This window comes from Pelophylax lessonae (assembly GCF_965119305.1).
Source record: "Pelophylax lessonae genome assembly, chromosome: 6".
Classification (NCBI taxonomy): Eukaryota; Metazoa; Chordata; class Amphibia; order Anura; family Ranidae; genus Pelophylax; species Pelophylax lessonae.
Genome location: NC_138773.1, coordinates 52,280,443 through 52,304,215, shown reverse-complemented (window position 1 = coordinate 52,304,215; position 23,773 = coordinate 52,280,443). Strand labels below are relative to the sequence as shown.

Sequence of the window (23,773 nt, the reverse complement as noted above, 5' to 3'; positions counted from 1 at the left end):
TAATTATACACCTCATGTCTCTGAGTATGGTATGTGTTCAGCTTGAAAGAAACATTCCACCTTAATGTGACAGTTACTGTATTTGTTGGTTGTACTTTCAGAGTGATCTAAGTATGCTGCTTATCCGTTCTAATTTCTGTGTTTTTCAGCTATGCCCTTCTATCTTCCAGCAGGAAAGGTTTATTCTTTCCTAGGGTAGAAAAAATACTGCTAACTGTATACAGCGTATGCAGAGAGCAGGGCCAGGCAGAGGGGTAAGTAGAAGGAGCAGCCGCCAAAACAGCCCTGTCCCATTGAGGCATAGACACCACTAGAACAATAAACATTGTTCATATGTGCAAAAATCCAAAAAACAATGAGGAGTCTATTCCATCTGAAGGGGGGTGTTCCCAAGGTGATGCATGTAAAATGGACCAACTTGATTGGTGATAGGTGAATTAACCTCTTACCAAAACCATAATCCAGTAAAATGTAACTTGGTGCAAAAACTGCAAACTTAAAGTGACACCCAGTGATGTGAATGGACTCTTACCACAATAGAGAGAATGGAGCATGTACTGTGGTACCAAAGAATCCAATCAAACGGCCACACTTGATAAAATATCCAGAGGGATGGATGGATGGACGGAGCTTCCCGGTATCTTTTTATGGGTCTGGAGGCTTCCACAGGTAGAATTGCCAACAGGAGGGCCACAATAAAGAAGAGGAAGGTTCTCTCTCCATTGTGGTAAGAGTCCATTCACATCACTGGGTGTCACTTTAAGTTTGCAGTTTTTGCACCAAGTCACGTTTTACTGGATTATTGTTTTGGTAAGAGGTTAATTCACCTATCACCAATCAAGTTGGTCCGTTTTACATGCATCACCTTGGGAACACCCCCCTTCAGATGGAATAGACTCCTCATTGTTTTTTGGATTTTTTCACATATGGACAATGTTTATTGTTTTATTGCTTAGTAATAGCGCACTTTGGTAATTTTCAGTTACATTTTCTTCACACATTCACTTTATCACAGTGCTGTTTTTACACGTTTACATTGGTTAGCGCACCTTTTTTCATTATCATTTCAAATAGACACCACTAGACCTCTGAAGGCTGGCACCAAGCCCTAGCAGATCCTTTAAGTCCTGTAAGTTTTGAGGTGGGACCTCCATGAATCAGACTTATTTTTGCAGCACATCCCACAGATGCTCGATTGAATTGAGGTCTAGAGGATTTGGAGGCCAATTTAAAGTGGTAGTAAACTCTGCTGGGATACTTGTGCCTACAGGCAAGCTTATATTAAAAGCTTACCTGTAGGTACAAGGAATATCTTCTAAATGTGCACCGTTTAGGAGATATTCAATCAGCTGGTGATGCTACCAGCGCATGCGCTCTGAAGGAACAGCATACCCGTGCCATTCCTTTGGAGCGCAGTGCTGTGGCTGTAACGGGAGTGACATTATCGCAGCTCGCCATTCAAGCGGCCGCAGCCCTCGAACCCGGAGGGTCGATTGGGTGATAACGGATCCTCTACAGCAGTGACAGCATGCAGCTGTTGGGCTCTGTTTTATAATATTTTATAATGTACTAGTATGCGGTGCATACTAGCACATTATGCTCTTACCTTGGAGGGAGATTTTTATTTTTTATTTGCATGAGTTTACAACTGCTTTAACACCTCAAGCTCGTTTTTGTGTTCCTCAAACCAAACTGGAACTATTTTTGCAGTGTGGCAGGGCGCATAATCCTGCTGAAAGAGGCAACTGCCATCAGGGAACACCATTTCCATGAATGTGTGTACTTTGTCAGTAGCAATGTTTAGGTAGGTGGAACATGTCAAAGTAACATCCACATAAAAAGCAGGAGCCAAGGTTTCCCAAGAGAACCTGACCCAAAGCATCACACTGCCCCTGCCAGCTTGCCTTCTGCATTCTGCATCCTGGTGTTATCTCTTCCCCAGGTAAGTGATGCACACGCACCCAGCCATCCACATGATGTAAAAGAAAGTGCTATTCATAGCCCAGGTTACCTTCTTCCATTGCACTGGTCCATTTCTGATGCTCACATGCCCATTGTAGGTGCTTTTACCAGAGGACACGGGTCAGCATGCCATTGTAACAAGATAATTAATGTTATTCACCTAAGTCATTGTAAAAGTTTTTTTTTTTTATATAAACAAACCTGTCATACTTACCTGCTCTGCGCAAAGGTTTTGCACAGAGCAGCCCTTAACTTCCTCTTCTGGGGTCACCCACTGGCACTCTTGGCTCCTCCTCTGCTCCAAGTGCGGGCTCACTCATCCATGTCTTTATGGACCTTGCTTTGTGCACTGGTCCAAATCATTTGGTGGAGGGGGGATTATGGTGTGGGGTTGTTTTTCAGGGGTTGGGCTTGGCCCCTTAGTTCCAGTGAAGGGAACTCTAAAGGCGTCAGCATACCAAGACCTTTTGGACAATTTCATGCTCCTAACTTTGTGGGAACAGTTTGGGGATGCCTCCTTCCTATTTTAACATGACTTAAGAGTTCCTTTTACTGGAACTAAGGAGCCAAGCCCAACCCCAGAAAAACCACCCCACGCCATAATCCCCCCCTCCACCGAATGATTTGGACCAGTGCACAAAGCAAGGTCCATAAAGACATGGATGAGAGAGTTTGGGGTGGAGGAACTTGACTGGCCTGCACAGAGTCCCAGCCCGATGGAACACCTTTGGGATGAATTAGAGCTGAGACTGCGAGCCAGGCCCTCTCGTCCACATCAGTGCCTGACCTCACAAATATGCTTCTGGAAGAATGGTCAAACATTCCCATAGACACACTCCTAAACCTTGTGGACAGCCTTCCCAGAAGAGTTGGAGCTGTTATAGATGCAAAGGGTGGGCCAACTCAATATTGAACCCCACAGACTAAGACTGGGATGCCTTTATAGTTCATGTGTGTGTAAAGGCAGGTGTCTCATAACTTTTGACAATAAAGTTGACAATATAGTGTGTGTGTGTGTATATATATATATAATACAGTATATATACATACATAATGTAAAATCCCAAGGGTAGCCACGTATGTTTGAGATAAATGCCCAGGCGTTCACCCACAAAGAGATGCAAACCCAAAAGTAGTATAGAGGCACTCACGGGTCCTGCAGAGGAGGTAGAATAAAACAGCAGCGTTTTTTTTTATTGTCACCGTTTCAATGAAGCTCTGTCTATCTTTCTGAAGACACTATGACATGGAAATAAACAGACCAATGAACCCAAAGTCCCTCCCAGCAACAACACCCCCTAGTGACCATCTCACAAACTGCAAGGGTAAAAAGACACATACAGGGTAGAGATAACAAAAAAAAAAAAAAAAAGAGCAAATCACAATAGTCCATCAAAAAAGCAAAATATACAAAATCCTAGCCTAAATAATGCTATCCAGAAATAGCTCCTGCATAAAGTTGGAAAAATGCAGAAAAAGTAGGAAAAACAAAGCATATCATAATCAATCACAGGATGGCCGCCATTGCACATAGCTAACACCAGGCAGGCAGGAACCACTCATATTTAGTAACATGAAATATTAATAAAACAAGTGATGTGTTAGGACAATATAGCAACAAATGAGAAATAACCAAATAACCAGAAAAATACTATACAAGACCAAACACCCCACAGGTGCTAAAAATAAACTAGTGTAAGAGTGGGAATGGCACCCCAATATGTATTTCCTATTTTCCACCTTTGTGCACTCTCTGTGTTTTCTGTGGATCTATGGTCTTTGTCTTATATGGGGTGCTAGTCACACTCTTACACGTGTTTATGGTGGGTGTTTGGTTTTGATTGACAATTGCGTGGTCATGCAGCACTGTACCCAAATAAAATTTTTATCATTTTTTTAGACAGAGCGTGCTTTTCTTTTGTTGTATTTAATCACCACTGGGGTTTTTATATTTTGCTTAACAAACAAAAAAAAAAGACCAAAAAAAATAAAAAAGTTTTTCTTTCTTTCTGTCATAAAATGTTTTAAAGAAGTAATTTTGCACATGAGCACTGATGGGTACTTATGCGGTACTGATGGGAACTGATAGGCACTGTTTGGACTGCACTGATGATCAGTGCCCTAAATATTAGTGTAGATGTCAACTGTGTGGATTTGGCGGTTATCAGCTCTCCTCTCCTCATGTGTTGTCAGCGTGAGGAGAGGATTGCTGATAACCAGCAAATCCTGTTTACACTGTAATCAGCTGTGATTGAAAACAGCCAATCACACTGGCTCTCTACCATGTGACCAGTTCTTTACCCAGATCTGTGATCAGCACAGATCTCCACCAATGCGTACAGCAGGGGGGCGTGCGGGCAGCACGATCATGGGGGGGAAGTCCATAGACGCCCTCACGGCAATGTGAGCCCGCTCTGTAGCCATCTTTTGGCTAAAGCACGAGTGGAAAAAGGTTAAGCTAGGATTTTGTATATTTTGCTTTTTTGATGGAGTATAATGATTTGCTCTTTTTGTGATCTTTTTTTGACCTCTACCCTGTATGTGTCTATTTAACCTTGCAGTGTGTGAGATGGTCACTAGGGGGTGTTGTTGGTGGGAGGGACTTTGGGTTTATTGGTCTGTTCACTTCCATTTGATAGTGTCTTTAGAAAGATGGACAGAGATTCATTGAAACATTGACAATAAAAGCAATAAAAAAAAAAAAAAAAGTTGCTGCTTTGATCTACCTCCTCTGCAAGACAATGCCAACTACCAATATTTATATATATATATATACTTTTTCTATATAACATTAGAATAGAGAATTGTTAGAACCTCAAAACCTCAAAAAAAAAAAAAAAGAAATATTAGCTTCCTAAGTAATACTGTTAATGCCCGGACTTGATGAGTACTTCTTGAATGGAAATGGTTAAAACCCTTGTTCGTTGCTTTTATACCATGAGAGAAAATCTCTTCAAAATTAGGAGAAATCCCCTCTTATAAAGTTGCCACTGAACATGTGTCCCCATGATTTCCCCTCACTTCCTTTACTGGTTTCCCCTCATCTTCTGTGTAACTACAGATTTCTTTCTGTCCAGGTGGCAATGGTCAATGAAACAGAAACATTACACGAATGGGTTCAACAATGAAATGTCAAAGTGCAGTAAACCTCAGAGGTCCATATATTAAAAAAATATATATCCTCATACTTTTCCTAATACGTTTATTGCCTATGCATGTCAGCTCCATCTACTGGTCAAAATGCAGTATTTTTCTGAAATACCTCAATCAGGAAAATACCACATTATGCCCACTAGTTGGATTATCATAGTAGGTAAACATATTAGGCAACTTACAGGGATTATTATTTGTTAGAGCTGTGTGGATGCTTGAGATATCCAGACAGCATTATTTTTATAAGCAGACCCCATAGTGCCTGACTGGAATACATTTTCATGGATTTGGCTTCACTAAACTGGAACCTGTTTGGATTCTGCAGTCTGCATGCTGTTATTATTGCTGTGTGGTTGCTCTATGAATTACTTTTCCCTGTAGAAATTTAGATTTTTTCCATTTCTTTGATACACATTCCACTGGAAATTTGAACTGCTATATTTATCATAGGAAAAATGAACCCTCCTTGGTGGCTTACCAATTTTTTAAAGGGTGTTATGGAAGATTCCTAAAAAAACAGAATTGCCTGTCAAATTCAGTATTAGAGGATTCCAAGTTTTTTCTGCTTTCGCAATTGAAAACTTAAAGCACGGTTCAGAAGAAGCCTCCATAAACCCAGTAAAATGTAATAATGAAAGCAGAACTGCCTGGGCTGCTCCTAAGCCATTATGATTTTTCCAGCTGATTGTTGGTTTAAAGGTAGCAACAAAGTCAGTTTTACTATTCACTTTATATGCAATTATAAATATAGCTGGGGTATCAGATCTGCATGGTGCTGCAATGGAAATAGTATTTTAGCCCTTGCATGGGGCTTTACTCTAGTACCCATAGCAGCTCCACGAATGCTTATCAGCAAAGTGACTTGGGATATTAGGCAAGGCGTACAACAAATAAACATTAAAAAAAGAAAAGAAAAAGACATCAGATTAGACATCAGAGAGTTTAATTTCATTAGGAAATATTGGCCTGAGATCACTCTGAAAAAGTCTGTGTAAATAAGTTAAATAGATAAAGGCAAAGTATTAGAAAATAGCCAAAAAGTGCTGGCAGTGTAGGATGGATAGTTCAGAAAACCTACACATCATAGCTAAGGCTGTCCTAAAAACCAAGGTGCAATAGTTACAGTCATAGCTAAGGCTGTCCTAAAATCCAAGGTGCAATAGTTACAGTGATAATTTGTCCGTCATCGTCATTTCAGGTTCGCCCACCACTATATGCTTGTCTGAGGCTTTTTCAGCCACCGACCGAGACTTGGTTAGTGGTGGTAGCTGCATAATAAATAACTACCAAACTTATGAGGTAAATTGCCCTTCTGTTGCTTCTTAGTATTTGGTTTCAATAGATATCACAATCATGACTCGGTTGATGTCTTTGGGCACAAAGACCCGGAAGATTTCAATGCTCCAATTTGCAAGGAGTTTCTGTTTCAGTTATGTGCTTTTAGCTGGCTCTTTGGAGCTGGTGGTGCCAGATTTTACCATGGCACGTTCAAGGATTAGGCGAGGACCCGCACATCCTCCATTCAAATAAATAAGGCCAGTTGTGCGCATAGGGTCAGAGAGTCAAAGAGGGCAAAGCCCCCAGGGTCCTCTGTTATCTGGAGACCATAGAGCCAGTGTGAGACTTGTTGGAAGAGTTGGTGACACCGCTTAGCTGAGAGAAGCCGCTGCAAGATTCCAGGCTGGACATTGACCCCCTGAAGGATAAGAAGAAGACAGATGATGACATAATATAGGATAACTGAATGGCTCCATGACAAATGTAAACAACTGAACGATAACACCCGATAAACTTTTATGTGTTGTAAGCTTCAACCAGGACATGTCATTTCTGTAGCAAATGTAATGCAGCAAATGGGTTTGTTACTCACTCAATGGGCAGTACTGGTGCTTGGTGTTCATTATAGAGAACCTGCCACTTTGGCCAACCAACCTTGTTTGTGCACTGGTGCGCAGTCATGTTGGAACAGGCAGGGGCCATCCCCAAACTATTCCTACAAAGTTGGGAGCATGAAATTGTCCAAAATGTCTTGGTATGCTGATGCCTTAAGAGTTCCCTTCACTGGAACTAAGGGGCCAAACCCAAAACAATCCCACACCATAATCCCCCCCCCCCGCCCCCCAAATGATTTGGACCAGTGCACAAAGCAAGGTCCATAACGACATGAATAAGTGAGTTTGGGGTGGGGGGAACTTGACTGGCCTGCACAGAGTCCTAACCTCAACCTGATAGAACACCTTTGGGATGGATTAGACTGGAGACTGTGAGCCAGACCTTTTCGTCCTACATCCATGCCTGACCTTACAAATGTGCTTCTGAAAGAATGGTCAAATATTTCCATAACCACACTCCTAAACCTTGTGGACAGCCTTCCCAGATCAGTTGACACTGTTATAGCTACAAACAGTGGCCCAACTCAATATTGAACCCTACGGACTAAGACTGGGATGCCATTAAAGTTCATGTGTGTGTAAAGGCAGGTGTCCCAATACTTTTGACAATATAGTGTGTGTATATATATATTGTGAGGGGTTAGCTCGGTAGCGGGGTTCGTTACACAGAGAGACAGCCGAGGAGTGGTTGAAAACAACAGTCTATGGTTTATTCTTCCAATTTTCTTCAAACAAGTGCAAGCATCCAAAACAGCATAACTCAAAACAAACATAAAATAAACCCTGGCCACTTGGGGCGTCTACCTTCACACACAGGAACCTACCTATGGTGTCTGTCCCAACCTACTGCTGGGCAGACACTGCTGGTCATACAGCAGAAGACCAATAGTCTTCATTTTCTTTTCACACAGAAAAAATCCAACACTTCACCTTCAGAAGTCTTTCAGCTCACTGCTCTCCTTAACGCACACAGCTCCAGGAGGCTTTCAGCTCACTGCTCTCCTTAATGCACACAGCTCCAGGAGGCTTTCAGCTCACTGCTCTCCTTAATGCACACAGCTCCAGGAGGCATTCAGCTCACTGCTCTCCTTAAGGCACACAGCTCCAGGAGGCATTCAGCTCACTGCTCTCCTTAACACACACAGCTCCAGGAGGCATTCAGCTCACTGCTCTCCTTAACACACACAGCTCCAGGAGGCATTCAGCTCACTGCTCTCCTTAACGCACACAGCTCCAGGAGGCATTCAGCTCACTGCTCTCCTTAACACACACAGCTCCAGGAGGCATTCAGCTCACTGCTCTCCTTAACGCACACAGCTCCAGGAGGCATTCAATCGGTAGTCATCCTCTGGATAACTTATAGAGGCCTTAATTGCCTCATCCTGAATAGCTGAAGCTTTTTCAACATCCTTACACCTTTCTGGCTACCTCTGCAGCCGACACCCTATAGTAATTGGTGAATTGTCTAAACAAGGCAGAAATGTATCTCCCGTCTGTGACAACACCCACAGATTTACCTGACTTCCTGTCACAATATATATATATATATATATATATATATATATACACACAAGTTTGTTGATTTTACTCTAAATTCACCAGCCCCATGCTTGTTCAGGGTCAGAGAGTAAAAGTATTGAACCAAGGGACAGCCAGAAATATCGAAAGGCAGTCAGCAATGGCACGCTCCATATGCCTCCCAATATAGATTTATTTTAAACTTCACACATCAGAGACAATTAGGAAAATCATGGTGACTCTTTGCCTCTGACATCTGTTAAAAAAGTGACATTTCAGAGCAACACCTGGATTTTAATGCATGTCCTATCAGCTGGACTACATTCTCTACTACATTATCAACTGGACTACATTCCTTCCGTTTGCTTCTCTGCTGCAAAATTTGCTTGTAAAAGTGAAAAAATACAACTGTGTAAGCTCAAAATAAAGACTTAGAGCTTACATAGGGCTGAGGACTCTCTCTCCATCTCCTATGTGACAGCACTGGGTGCTGGTGCCTGAGGGGCTAATCACCAAGCAACAGAACTGTCATGTGGGCAGGAAGAAGTGAGTCACAAGCTGTGCATACTTGAAAGTACCAAGCGTGTCCTCTCTCCCAGCAGCTGAACAGTGCATGAAGGAGCAAAGAAAAGGTATGTTTTGCTGGTAAGGCTGCCATTAAAGTGGATTTGCTGCTTTTTCTCTGCATGGGTTTCATTTAAGTAATTTTCTTACTAAAGCTCCACTATCCTTTGAAATGGAACACTATCATACCTGAAGTCCTCTGATGCCAGAACCTCGAAGTAATACAAGACTTTACACTTGTTACTGGAGACCTGAAGTGAGGCCAGAACATCATCTACTCGGGCAATGCTGGAGCCAGACGATGAGCTGTGCATCTTCCACTGCAGGATGTAGAACCCGGGCCAGCGAGTCACATGAGAACCCTAGCAAGACAAGAAAGGTTTGGGTCTTCTTGAACAGGGGCAGCAGAAATAATTCTTAAAATGGAACTTAAGAACCTCTCAATCAACATTGACTATTTTACTATCCTAGTTAAATAGATATGAAGGTATATTATACTTACTTGTTTTCATTTTTTTTTTCACATTTCTTCAGTTCTTACCTGGTTTCCATGCCTAGGCAAATTATGTCATACATCCCAGGAGTCTTCAGATTTTCTCAGCTAAGCACACCCTCCTGCCTGCATGCCTGAGCTAAGGGCAAATGGATTACAGGAAGTACACTACATGAATCCTCTGCCCTTATTCAAGATGCCGGGGGGGCTGTTTCAAAGTGATTTCTTAAAATAAAGCATGGAGACATGAATGGAATGGGGGAGTTTGCTTTAAATATAAAAAATGAATTAAATAGTATTTTTGGTTTGTGGTACTCAGACACAGTGTAGTTCTGCTTTAAGCAGAAATTATATTTAAATGCTGCGCAAAATGTTGGCGCGGTTTTATAATATTAATAATAATTGTAATCACTCAGGATTCCTTAGTAACTAGTGTTAGTATGATATGGCATCAGGTAAAAAGCTAGGCCTCTTTAGGTTTGGTAATGAAAAATAACCTAACCACTTAAGCCCCGGAGGATTTTCCTGCTCAAAGACCAGGGCCTATTTTGCGATTCGGCACTGCATGACTTTAACGGACAATTGTGCGGTCGTGCGACGCTGTACCCAAATGAAATTGACATCCAAATAAAATTGACACGCTTTCTTTTGGTGGTATTTGATTACCTGTGCAATTTTTATTTTTTGCGCTATAAACAAAAAAAGAGCATAAATTTTGAAAAAATAACAATATTTTTCACATTTTTTTTATGAAATTCCCAAAAAAATGTAAAAATCAAACTTTTTTAACATTTTAGGCCAATTTGTTTTCTGCTACATATTTCTGGTAAAAAAAAATCGCAATAAGCGTATTTTGATTGGTTTGCGCAAAAGTTTTTGCGTTTACCAACTAAGGGAAAGATTTATGTCATTTTTATTGTTTTTTTTGTTTTTAACTAGTAATGGCGGCGATCTGCGATTTTTTTTTTGCGGGACTGTGACATTGCGGCGGACAGATCGGACCCCTGACTAACATTTTTGACACTTTTGGGGTTACCAGTGACATTACTACAGTAATCAGTGCTATAAATATGCACTGTTACTGTAAAAATGACACTGGCAGTGAAGGGGTTAACTTTATTAGTGATCATGGGGTTAAGTGTGTCCCTAGGGGCGTGATTCTAACTGTAAAGGGGCGTGGCTTGTGATGTAACAACAGAGACATACGATCCTACATAGCAGGATCATATAGTCTTTGAAGTTACACCAGGGAGAATGACAGGCGGCTTTGTTTACATCAGCCGCCTGCCTTTCTCCCTCTCCAGCGGGAGATCGCGAGTGACCGGCAGACATCGGAGCCGCCGGTCACTCGTGCGGGGATGTGCGGGGGCATGAGCGCGCCTCCGGCGACACGCGAATGCCCCCTAGAGGCTCCTGGGCGAGCGACGTAGCCCTACGTCGGTTTGCCCAGGAGAGCCAGACTGCCGCAGTAAATAGTCGTGCGGCAGTTGGCAAGTGGTTAAAGGTGATCTGTTTAATCTACATATATCTAAAGCCGGTTTAAAGATTTGGCAGATTCATTTTTTGTTTTGTATTTTTTTATTCTATGGGGAGTGCAGAAGGCTAGGAGACATTAGTAACAAACGAAGCGTGAGACCTTACCGCCATTATATGGGCTCTCCCAAGGATTTTGTTTTGCGTTTCTATTGACCAAAATGTCTGCGTTTGTTTGAGGCTTGGTGGACGTGTCTCTTCCCTACCTACACATTTATGTCAGAAACACTCATGACAGGTTAGGAGGTGACATACCTGGATACTCTCTCCTTCTTTGCAGACGAGTGGAGCCTCAACCCAGCTGTAGTCCACTCCCAGCACCCAGTTCTTGTCAATCAGCTGAACGTTATTGCTGGCGCTGGCGGTAGAAGGGACCGAGGAAGAGGAGGAGTCCTTCTGATGGGTCACTGGGACCATCTTTGAGTGGAAGAGGCTGAACACCACATCTCCGCGGAGCACATCAAAGTCCCAGGTGATAACAGACTCCACCTCCTGAATCTCCGCTGGTATCTGCGGGAAGAAGGCACAACGAGAAAATGCTTGAGACCGGACAAGAGGTTGTTGTAAAAGTGCCCACACACAAAACATTTATCAGTCACGTTGGATTTTTTTAGACCTCATTGCCAATATTTAGGCTATCTATAAGGAGTGGACAATGTCCCGGCTCGAGTGATTCACATTGACTGTACTTGTCCCAAAATGTGGTCAGTGTGTTACATTTAGATTGTCCTGTGTACAATTATGAAGTTCGGAATACACAATTGTACCCATACACATTTATGGTGCTGTGGAAATAAATGGAGCTCCTGATATTAGGACTTGGTGAGGGGTGTACTAAGCTGAGTGTGCACCACTTCTGTCCATCAGGTGAGTGTACACCACTTCTGTCCATCAGGTGAGTGGAACAAGTGACTACAGCTCACGCTACAGAGACAGTATCTCCCTTTGCATCATTTTGCAGGAGACATATGCTTCTCTGGGATTAGAATTGGTGTAATTTCATGTGTAGCACTACTCCCTTGGGTGCCGCTGGTTCCGGATTCCCCTGGGTTACCCATAGCAACGACTTGACAATATAGCATATTCTAAGTGCTTGGTTCAGTCAGAAAACAGTCCAGGGGTTTTGGTTTTTGTTGTTTTATTTGAGAACTGGGATGGAAGAAGGGATGAGTGGGATACTACAATTGAAAAACTATGCACAATTGCTGGGACTTCTGGTTAACAATGAATGCGGCAAGGCCGCTGCTTCACCTTGCCACTTTAGCGAAGAATTAAATGAACTGTACTGCACTGTGAATCACTCTTCAGGGTCCTACTTGGCACTCCCTTTTTGTCCCTACTCTTCAGGATTTTACACGGCACCCCCTTTACTCTGACACTGTGTGAACTGACCCCTTGATCCTCTGACTTCACTGGAGTGGTCCCCCTTCCTGGGCAGACCCTCTTGGCAAGTCCCCTGGTACTCACTGACACTGTTTTTCTCGGAAAACTCTTCCAGCAGCTCCACTGTCAGCTTTACTGGATCCTCTGCAGCTCAGTTCCACACCTGGTTCACTAGGCCGACCGCCTATGACCACTTTCCTCATACACAGCAGGAGGAGAGACAGCCGTCAGCCTCCTCCTGGGACTCTGCTTCCCGCCAAAGACGTCCTGTCACATGTCCACTCCACTTTTATGAGCAATCCCAGGATGCACTGCAAGAATGCCCTCCCACTGGGACTCCCACAAAAGACAATGTGTCACTGGCTGGGTTTCCTCCACTGTCCAACAAGCTCCCTCATTGGATGCAGCGGGGACACTCCCTCAGACCCAGTGAAACAGGCAAACTAATAGGGGTTTAAAAACTTTTTTATTTACAACTCTTTCCCACTGAGTTGCCTCTAATGTTTCTGTCTAATTTATCCAGATTATCATGCAGGGACCTAGATCCTATGGTGTTTAGCCTCAGGTCTTTATGCCCTGCATGATCTGGGGACTGGTTTAATTATTTAATGAAGCCATTATCTATTGATTTTTTCCAGCAAGGATTGCTAAGTTTTCAACGTTTGGTGGTATAATTAGTTTATTTCCACCCTTTGGCTTTACAGTCCCGCTGATTAGCATTTCCGGGTATCGATACCTGTATTAATTATAGCATTGATCACTAGCTGGTTATAATGTACTGCTTCTTTAAATAGAACGTGTACACAGTGGGGAATTTTTTATTGAAACCGATTGTAGTGGTTTTTATTTTCCGTTTTCCACTCTGGTAGTTTTTCTTATCTGTTTTGTTATGCAGCCTCGGGCATTTGCGGTGGAACACAAGCTCTCCGTGAATTACCGTGCACTTCCGTGAGGCCTCTGATTGGTCTAGATGAGGCTTCCCTTCGTTGTTATTCTATTTAAGGCGTGCTTGCGGACGCCAGCCATGCCTTTGATAATGTCTGTGATGACGAAACGCGTCAGACAAGCATGACGCACGCAAGCACGCACTAGCCGCAACCATCTTTGTTTACATGTCTGTGTCATTTCATGTGAGTAATATTCTTCTGTTTTATGCAATAAAAGCCTATACATACTACACGATCAGAGCCCTTTCTTTTATGAGGTATATACCGGAGTTTTGGTGACCTGGAAAATATAAGAAGGGGCTAAATTCCATGGCTTTTGAACGTACTGGGGAAGTGGATGTACTGAAGATTGGCTCCCTATAGGCTCTCCTGCCATGAGAGAATTTTCACATGCCTGCTTGACCGCTAATTAATTTGAGGGTCCACTCAGTCTGGTAAGAGTGCACTTACATCGAGCACAGTGGTGGATTATTATCCTATGTTGGGAGCGGCTTCCTTTCTTCACTTCCTCTGTTCACATCAAGCTATTTAGAGACGCCAGTGGCTGTCTTCTTTTGTGTTTCCATCATTTGGACTCTTTCATGATAGTAAAGCCCCGTACACACGTACCGAATGTCGGCCGAACGATCGGCCGTCTTTTGTCCGGTGCTGTCCTGTCGGCTGAAAAGTGCTAAAGACTGCACACTAATTTTGTCGGCCAACAACAGCCGACTGCAGAAGTGATGTCATGTGATGGTTAACTTTCCGTGTCTTTTTTTTTCTCTGAGCATGCCCAGTCTTGCTAATCTGCTGTTTGTCGGCCGAATTCTGTACTGACTTGCGAACAATCGGCCGTTCTGGTGACGGCCAACAAAAACTTTATAGCCTGCACACACGATTCTGTTCGGCCGAAAAGTCGCTGTCGGTTGTCGGAAGCATCATACTAACAAGCCGACAATCGGCCGATCGTTCGGCGGCCGAATATTTACGGCCGACAATCGCTACGTGTGTACGGGCCTTTACACTATATGCTCATTTACTGTGATGGTTTATTAATGTGTCTATTGGTTTATCTGCTTAGCACATTATTACCCTTCTTTAGGCGCTGCACTTTTATATTATTTTTAAACTAATAGATCAGGCTCCCCTGATAAGCAGAAGGAGCATAAGTTGCTTTTGCCTAGCACCTACCTAGGAGGGTGCTACACATGAAAAGCAATAAACTGTTCCCTATTGCGGGTGCTACACTGACATTTTTTTTAATGACAAACTAGCAGGCAGGGGGAGAAAAGACAAGCTACCTGCCCTTGGTATATGAAAGGAGGCATCCCTTGCATAGGTGAAGGTGCACATATGTTTAAGCTGAACTCCAAATATAAAGGACACAAAATGAATGCAGCTCTGCATTCATTCATTCTGTATCATAATTTTTTTTTTTTCTGGTACAATAATTTTTGTTCAATTTAAAGCAGTAACAATAAAGCATCCAATCTGCCTACGCATGGGGCTTCGAATAACACCATAAATGAGTATAAAGCTTTATACAGCGCCAAAGAAAGAGAAGGCAGTAACAATGGTTATGTCTGATAAGTATGAACAAATGAGAAACAAGGTCCCCCTAGGATTCACGTGGATATAAATGTCAAACCTGGACAAGGTAACTCCCTAATAATGGTGTAGTATAGCAGTATAAAGAAACCAAGAAAAAAGGAAGAAGAGGTGGGAGCCCCGGAAGGAAAAAAAAAGGAAAGGGAGGGAGGCGAGGGGACAAAAGAGAAAAAGAGAGATGGGGGACAATAGAAATATGGACTCGGGATCGTCAGGTGGGTTGGTCACAGATGTCCAACACTAGCTGGAGAAAGTGAGGGAAAGGCATACTGAATCCAAGGTTCCCAAATCTTAAGAAACTTAGCGTAAGTGTGCTTGAGGATGCTAGGCATTTGTTAAAATTATTATTTTTTTTAATACAAGAAGTGTAAGTACCCCAATATGACCTGATATTAGCTTCTTGCAAACCCCTGAACCACTGTACAACAGAGCTCATGTCGGGAGAGGGAGAAGAAACATGATAAGCTAAAATTGTGCTGCAGTGCTTGTGAGCTAACATGGGTCATGCTGATAGGAGTAGAAAGCAGAGTGACAGGGAGACCAGTTCATCAGTCTGCTACTTCTCCTTTCATTGTCTAGTCACAGGCTGCGGGAGGATATAAGACCTGTAAAGTGTTACTTAACGTGGTAGTTGTACACCCCCATTGGCCCCTTTACTTATAGGTACGCTTATAATAAAGCTTACCCTGTAGGTACAAAGAATGTCTTCTTAACGTGCACCGTTTTTTTTTTGTTTTTTTTTTAATTATGCACGTTTACTACAGCTTTAACTGAAACAGAAAATAATCAGGTCTTCTATGCTGTTAGACATGACTGTACTGTGTGGAAGGGCTGCAGACATTTCCACAAATTCTCCCTTAGTCCCCTTTCACACAGGCGGACCGTTCAGATCCGCCTGTCCGTTTTTTTTGGCGGATCTGAACGGTCCCCCATGCATCTCTATGGGGGATCGGATGTCAGTGGAGACATGTCCACTGACACCCAAACCGATCCGTCAAATCTGGACGGATGGAAACCCTATTTTCCATCCGTCCAGCGGATGGGATCGGATGAGAACGGACCGACGGTCCGTTCCCATCCGATTTCCACCATAGAGATGCATGGGGAACTGACAGCTGTGTCTCCGCACACAGCACAGAGACACAGCTGTCATCTTCCTGCTCAGCGGGGGATCGGCGGCTCGATCCCCGGCTGAGAAAAACAGAGTCCGTCCGACGGAAGGATAGTGTGAAAGGAGCCTTATATGTAATTCATCTGTGTTTAGCTGGAGTTCTGCTTTAACACACATCTGTTCCAAGTATGCATGTAATATATTTTCATTTAAATAATGCAATAGGTTGTTTATGCTTTTTTTGCTGGTGGTGCCTAAAGACGATTGGACTTGGCTTCCATACCACATACCAATATACCAATTCAGATTCCAGCTGTCATTCTTCCATTGTGGTTGATAAGAAAGCTGCATCTGATTGACTGCTATGGACAGGTCGGAGGTTTGTTGAGTTTCTGTAGCCCAGTTGGCAGTTGTGTATGTTCTCTTGGTCACTAACCTCGTGCGGGGCTCCCTTGTAGATATAGGCAGAGTGGTAGATGGTCTCCGTCCACAATCGGATATGATCGGACGTTTCTGTTTCGTCATCTGACTGGTATAGTGTTTTGGGAACCAGTCCGCCTTCTGGAATGTTACACTGCAAAACACAGCCAACACTTATGTTATCAATCCATTAGGGTTCGTGTAGATGGGCTTATGTTTGTTTCAAGCAGGGTATAGCATTCTCATACAAGTCTAAGCGAAAGCAAAATTGGCTTGAAGGAGGTCTACTGCAGGTCACAAGGAAGCCAACTATTGGTCAAATGCACCTGTCAGTAAATTCAGAATAATCTCTGAATGTCTCAAATGGATGTCAAAGTGATGCCATTGACACAAGCCCAAAGCCTGACACAGGCTCCTACATTGATGTTAAAATCCTAATATGCGTCTTTTCAGAGTTCTTGCTGTTGGAGTATCTAAGGTGTAAAAGAAGCCATGGGCTGACTAAGCTAACTGGGCTTAACGTCTAACCAAACAATAACCTTTAGGTGGGTGGGTGGACTACACCTTTGAGAAGGCGGAGTTCATTTTAAGGTATTTTAGTCATTCAGTTGTTTTGCCTTGTTACTTCCCTTATTGTACTTCACAGATGGTACGATATCCCATACTTCGCACTAATGATGACCAAGAAGCCTGAAACAGGCTTGGCACCAACGTGAGGGCCCACACAGCATCTGGAGCCCGAAGCAACAATACAAGCCGTCTCTATAGCACAGGGTCCTGGTACGGCTCCCAAGGTTTTACTGAGGTTGCACCCATCCATATACACTATTTCTAGGTTGGCATGAGAAGAGGCTGAGGTTTGGCTGAAGAATTAGAAGATAAAATAATAAAGGAAATTAACAAGATAGTAAGGCGAGGGATGATTTTTCGGTCAATGAGAAAAGGTCCATCATCTTCAGACACTAACACAAAACTGAGGACCTACAGAGTGACCCGATGTCCGCCGGTCACTCGGCGATCGGCGGGGGAGAGGGAGAATGTCAGGCAGCTTGTGTAAACAAGCTGCCTGTCATTCTCCTTGCTGTTAAGACACTGATCACTCGGATCTAGTATGTAGATCCGTTGATCAGTGTCCATACAGCTCAAGCCCCAGCCAATCACAGTAGAAAGCACGCCCCTAGGGACACACACAGCCCCTCCCTCCCAAATAAAGTTAACCCCTTCACTACCAGTGTATTTTTACAGTAACAGTGCATATATATAGCACTGATTACTGTAGAAATGTCACTGGTAACCCCAAAAGTGTCAAAAATGTCAGTCAAGGGTCCGATCTGTCCGCCCCAATGTCGCAGTACCGCAAAAAAAATCGCAGATCGCCGCCATTACACGTTAAAAAAAAAAACAACAAAAATGACAGAAATCTTTATCTTTGTTAGTAAACGCAATAACTTTTGCGCAAACCAATCAAAATACGCTTTTTGCGATTTTTTTTACCAAACATAGGTAGCATAAAACAAATTGGCCGAAAAAGTAAAAAAATTTTGATTTTTTAATTTTTTTTTGGGGAATTTCATATAAAAAAATGTGAAAAATATTGCTATTTTTGCAAAATTGACGCTCTTTTTTTGTTTATAGCGCGTGATCAAAAAATCGCACAGGTGATCAAATACCACCAAAAGAAAGCTCTGTTTGTGGGAAAAAAAGGACGCCAAATTCGTTTAGGTACAGCGTCGCACGACCGCGCAATTGTCCGTTAAAGTCACGCAGTGCCGAATCGCAAAATACCCCCTGGTCGGAATGGGGGTAAAATCTTCCGGGGCTTAAGTGGTTAAAGGGGAGGAATCCAGGGGCATGTTAAATGAGAAAGAGAACAGGCGCCTCTGAGTGTAGACTGTTAGACAATTTTTTAAGGAACTTATAAGAATAAAACTCACATGGAGATGATAAAAGACAGGCATATCACAGGAAAGGTACTACCTAGGGACGTCAATGGGTCATAAGCCCGTGCTGCATCAGTCACTGCCCTTTGCAAGGCTGTTCCGACCGGCTGGATGGTAGGATGAGGGACAAGCTCAAAGCGAGGGGTGGAACTCACACTGGAGCGCATCGTCGACTGCTGCAGCACGGGCTTATGAAGCCCCTACTCCCACTGACATCCCCATGATGTACCTTTCCTGTGATGTTCCTGTTTTTTATCATCCCCATGTGAGTTGTATTCTTATAAGTTCTTAATAAATTGTCTAACAGTCTACACTCAGTGGCCCCGGTTCTCTTTCTCACACAGCTTCCACTCCCCTCAACGAGGCCAGCCCTGCATCTGTGGACTTTTCTGCTCGTCCTATAAGGAGCCACAGGACTATATTATCTATATGTTTGGACATTTGGTTTAACATCTGAATTGGTTCCCTATTAGCGCCAGATTACACTTGTTTTAGTTTATCCAGGGGCATGTCCTCTAAAGAAGGAGTCTTTAAAATGCGGTCCAGGGGCTGGATGTGGCCCTTTGCTTGCTTTTATTAGGCCCTTGGGACACTATTTCTCCCACTGATACATGGCATAATTCCTGTCACTGTCCCCACCAATAGGGTACTATTCCTTGACTGACCCCGAAAATGGGTTTACTTTTCTTCCTATTGACACCAATGATGGGACCCTTTTCCTCCCACTAACACCAACTGCAGGGCCCTATTCTTCCCATTGACACCAATGATGAGGCACTATTCCTCCCACTGACACCAATGATGGGGCACTATTCCTCCTACTGACACCAATGTTGGGGCACTATTCCTCCCACTGACACCAATGATGGGGCACTATTCCTCCCACTGACACCAATGATGGGGCACTATTCCTCCCACTGACACCAACTGCAGGGCCCTATTCTTCCCATTGACACCAATGATGAGGCACTATTCCTCCCACTGACACCAATGATGGGGCACTATTCCTCCTACTGACACCAATGATGGGGCACTATTCCTCCCACTGACACCAATGATGGGGCACTATTCCTCCCACTGACACCAATGTTGGGGCAGTATTCCTCCTACTGACACCAATGTTGGGGCACTATTCCTCCCACTGACACCAACGATGGGGCACTATTCCTCCTACTGACACCAATGATGGGGTAAAATTTCTCCCACTGACACCAATGATGGGGCACTATTCCTCCCACTGACACCAATGATGGGGCACTATTTCTCCCACTGACACCAATGATGGGGCACTATTCCTCCCACTGACACCAATGATGGGGCACTATTCCTCCCACTAACACCAACTGTAGGGCCCTATTCTCCCCATTGACACCAATGATGAGGCACTATTCCTTCCCCCTGATGCAAACAATGGGGTACTATTCTTCCCAAAGACACCAATGATGGGGCACTATTTCTTCCCCTAATACCAACAATGTGGCAAAATTCCTCTCACTAATACCAATGATGGTGCATTCTTTACTCCCATTGATACCAGGGTATTTTCTACTCCCACTATCCACAGTCTGGCCCCCTCAAAATCAGAAAGACAGTAAACTGGTCCTTTGTTCAGAAGGTTTTGAGACCCCTGCTATAAAGCATTGCCAGTGTCAAATCACCTGAAAGTACATACATGCCTCTAACCCTATGTGTAAGAATAAAATACTCTGCCTGTGTCCTGTACTGTACGATATAGATACAGGGTTTATTCCCCATTTTAGGGTAGTGGGTAGAATGGTGAAAATCATTCTTTTTTGCTCCTGGGACAACCAAGAAATCACTGATATACACTATAGTTGCGGCCTAATATTATACAGCTATTTATTCCAAACTGCATACCACTGTGTCAAACTTGTAGGTCATCATCATTGAATTTCATGGAAACCATGGCATCTATAAAGGAGGGTATGGGGACCAATGGGACAAGTTATTGGGACGGGAGAGGTAAATTTGCATGGGTCCACCAACTATTGTTTGCATCCATTTTTGGATAGTCCATAGCTACTTGCAGTCAGGTGCAGAGAAGAAATAAATTCAAACAGACTTGTTGCTTGTTTAAAATTTGCTGCATGTCAGTGACTGGTAGAACCATGTGGACCCCAAAGTCAGAAATCATTTTTACATAAAGATGGACATTTTTTTTCTCCAAAAACTATAAGAATTTTGCAAGGTATGGGCAATACTCTTTTTTCAGTTCTATCGTCATAGTTGTAACTGGCATACTAGAAATCTGGTGTTAAAAAAAATCAGTTTGTAGATTCCTACCACACACTCTCCTCCGAGGAAATCTGGGATGATCTCCTTGTCCACGTAGTCGGCGATTCCCCCTGGACCCTGATAGTTGTTGCCGCTGTAGATCAGGAATTTTTTTCTGGAGTTCTCATTGATGAATGGACTGATCTAGAAAATAATTTGTATTCAGAAATCATGTGAAGGCAACAAGCCCAAACTAGGTACATCATTAGCCAAAGCATTTCTTTTTCACTCAGGAGGGAAATATTAAAATCTCTGCTGGGTTTTAATTTCAGTTACTAACAGAACCGGCTGCTGTGAGGGTGTGCAAACACTCTTCATTGTTACTATTTTATTCACTCCACCACCTATGGTACGAGTCCGATCTACTACACTTACATTGGTATAGCCCAACCCAGATGAAGGGGATGACTTTTGAACCCCCGAAACGTGTTGGCCAACATTGGAGAAATATACTGATCTCTTTTATTGGAAAAAAAACCTTATATTTGGATTCTCAGTTTAGGTGCGGTGCTCCAATTTTTGTGTCTACCAATCTAGAACAGCGGTGTAACTATAGCCAAAGCAGCCTGCTATAGGGCCTAGAGCTGGGAAGGGGCCCCCTTAGGTAGGATGTTGTGGCATGGACTGCAGGCTAAAAGTCATCAGGATCATTACTAGTCACAGACCCCTCCTTTGTTTAATATCTGTAGTTAGGAGAATTTGCTCAGCTGTTTTAGCAGCAAAGATACACTATATTACCAAAAGTATTGGGACACCTGCCTTTACACGAAAATGAACTTTAATGGCATCCCAGTCTTAGTCCGTAGGGTTCAATATTGAGTTGGACCACCCTTTGCAGCTATAACAGCTTCAACTCTTCTGGGAAGGTTGTCCACAAAGTTTAAGAGTGTGTCTATGGGAATGTTTGACCATTCTTCCAAAAGCGCATTTGTGAAGTCAGCACTGATGTTGGAGAGAAAGCCTGGCTCGCAGTCTGCGCACAAATTCATCCCAAAGGTGTTTGATTGGGTTGAGGTCAGGACTCTGGGCAGGCCAGTCATGTTCCTCCACCCCAAACTCACTCATCCATGTCTTTACGGACCTTGCTTTGTGCACTGGTCCAACTCATTTGGTGGAGTGGGGATTTTGGTGTAGGATTGTATTTGAGGGGTTGGGCTTGGCCCCTCAGATCCAGTGGGACATCAGCATACCAAGACATTTTGGACAATTTCATGCTCCCAGCTTTGTGGGAACAGTTTGTGAATGACCCCTTCCTGTTCCAACATGACTGTGCAGAAAGCAAGGTCCATAAAGACATGAAAGAGCGAGTGTGGGGTGGAGAAACTTGACTGTTCTGACCTCAACCCAATAGAAAACCCTTGGGGTGAATTAGAGTGCAGACTGCGAGCCAGGCCTCCTCATCCAACATCAGTGCCTGACCTTACAAATGTGCTTCTGGAAGAATGGTCAAACATTTCCATAGACACACTCCTAAACCTTGTGGACAGCCTTCCCAGAAGAGTTGAAGCTGTTATAGCTGCAAAGGGTGGGCCAACTCAATATTGAACCCTACGGACTAAAGCTGGAATGCCAATAAAGTTCATGAGGGCAATAAAGCCCTTTAGGGCTTCTACTCCAAATACTCTGAAAATAACTGTGTATATAGTTCTACAAGAAAGCCAGAGTTTAAAGACGTTTGTATTGGGATATTGGGGCAATTGTGTGCAGGAGCACTAACAATAATGTAATCATATAAAAAATGATGGGTAATATTGCTACTAATAAGGTTAAAGTTAATTCCCTGACAACCTCTATCCACAGCACTGGTCCCTTGTAATGTACTGACTTTGCTGATACCTATCCTGCTGCCTGTTCCTGATTTATATGCTTTATGGTTAAGATCAGTTGACCCTGCCAGGCGCCACAAAAAGAGGTCACCGGAGGACCCCCCCATCAAATTTTGCTTTGCGGGGCCCATGATCTGTAGTTACGCCCTTGATCTAAAGTGTTCTTGCAGAACCTTGAGTTCACATGAGCTGCCCCCCCCCCACTGCCTATCACACCACAAGACATTTATTGCACGCAAATTTGTGGAGTTATTACTTAATAAATCCTGGATTCAGTGCCGCCATCTCTCTTTCTTCACCAGGTTTTCATTGCTGTCTGTGTCTCCTCTGGGGACATCTCAATTTGAGCTGCTAACCATTGTCATCAGGCACAAAGTGATGGAAAAATCTAAAACTTTACAGTTGTCACTAAGGTAGGAAGTAGGTGGAAATCTTCCAATGGGGACAGTTGTTTTGGTGACAGCTTTCTAAAAAGAGAATTTCCTCTCACTTTGGGGAAATTTCCTCTTACTTCTTGTTACGAATCTAGGAGAAATCTCCCCGATTGCGTACAGATAGCAAAAAAACTCAGCAGAAGTTCTAACCATACTCAAATCCATACCAAATGTAAAAAAAGAAAAAAAAATGGCTATAGATATGCTTAATGCAAAGGGATAAATTAAAGCAGGACAACCTTTCCTCCACTCACCAGCGTCCACAGAACTGGAAAGACTCGCGGAGCCCGTACAATCAGAAGTCTTCCTAGCGTTTCTGGGTAATTGGCCTCAACGACCTCTATTATCCTGAGTAAGGCCTTCACACCAGGCCTCCAGAGGTGTCTCATGTTTAGCCCTTCCAGGTCCACAAGGCAGGTCCAGGATCTGCGGTAAGACATGTAGACATAATGTCTATTAACCTATATACCCAGGGAAAATTCACCTATATATGGCTCTGTTGACCTTTACAGCACGGTAACAAAGAAGGCCAAACATGAGATTCATTTTGGAATTTGCTTTATGCAAGAGTTGGGCTTTAAATTGAACATGTCAATGCAAAATGAGGCCCCACCAGAAGCTTATATTTACCTTCCATTTGCCCCCCGCACTCCTTTCAGCTGCTGGAAGCAGAGAAATACTAGGTATTTCCAATAATGGAAAGCATGTGAATCGT

The 23,773-nt window shown here is 43.3% G+C and overlaps 1 protein-coding gene across 1 annotated transcript in view; it reads right to left on the bottom strand.

Moving 5' to 3' along the window:
- Positions 1-6,425: 6,425 nt before the first annotated feature.
- The window catches only part of SEC14L5 (SEC14 like lipid binding 5), a 105,125-nt gene continuing 87,777 nt past the window's right edge, over positions 6,426-23,773 (bottom strand). Inside the window, exons 10-15 of the mRNA XM_082260011.1 lie at positions 23,313-23,484; positions 20,808-20,942; positions 16,580-16,717; positions 11,371-11,625; positions 9,279-9,451; positions 6,426-6,811 (exon numbers count right to left, since the gene is read on the bottom strand). Of these exons, the coding sequence (XP_082116137.1) occupies positions 6,709-6,811; positions 9,279-9,451; positions 11,371-11,625; positions 16,580-16,717; positions 20,808-20,942; positions 23,313-23,484 (976 nt within the window). The 3' untranslated portion in view covers positions 6,426-6,708. The remainder of the gene's footprint in view (positions 6,812-9,278; positions 9,452-11,370; positions 11,626-16,579; positions 16,718-20,807; positions 20,943-23,312; positions 23,485-23,773) is intronic.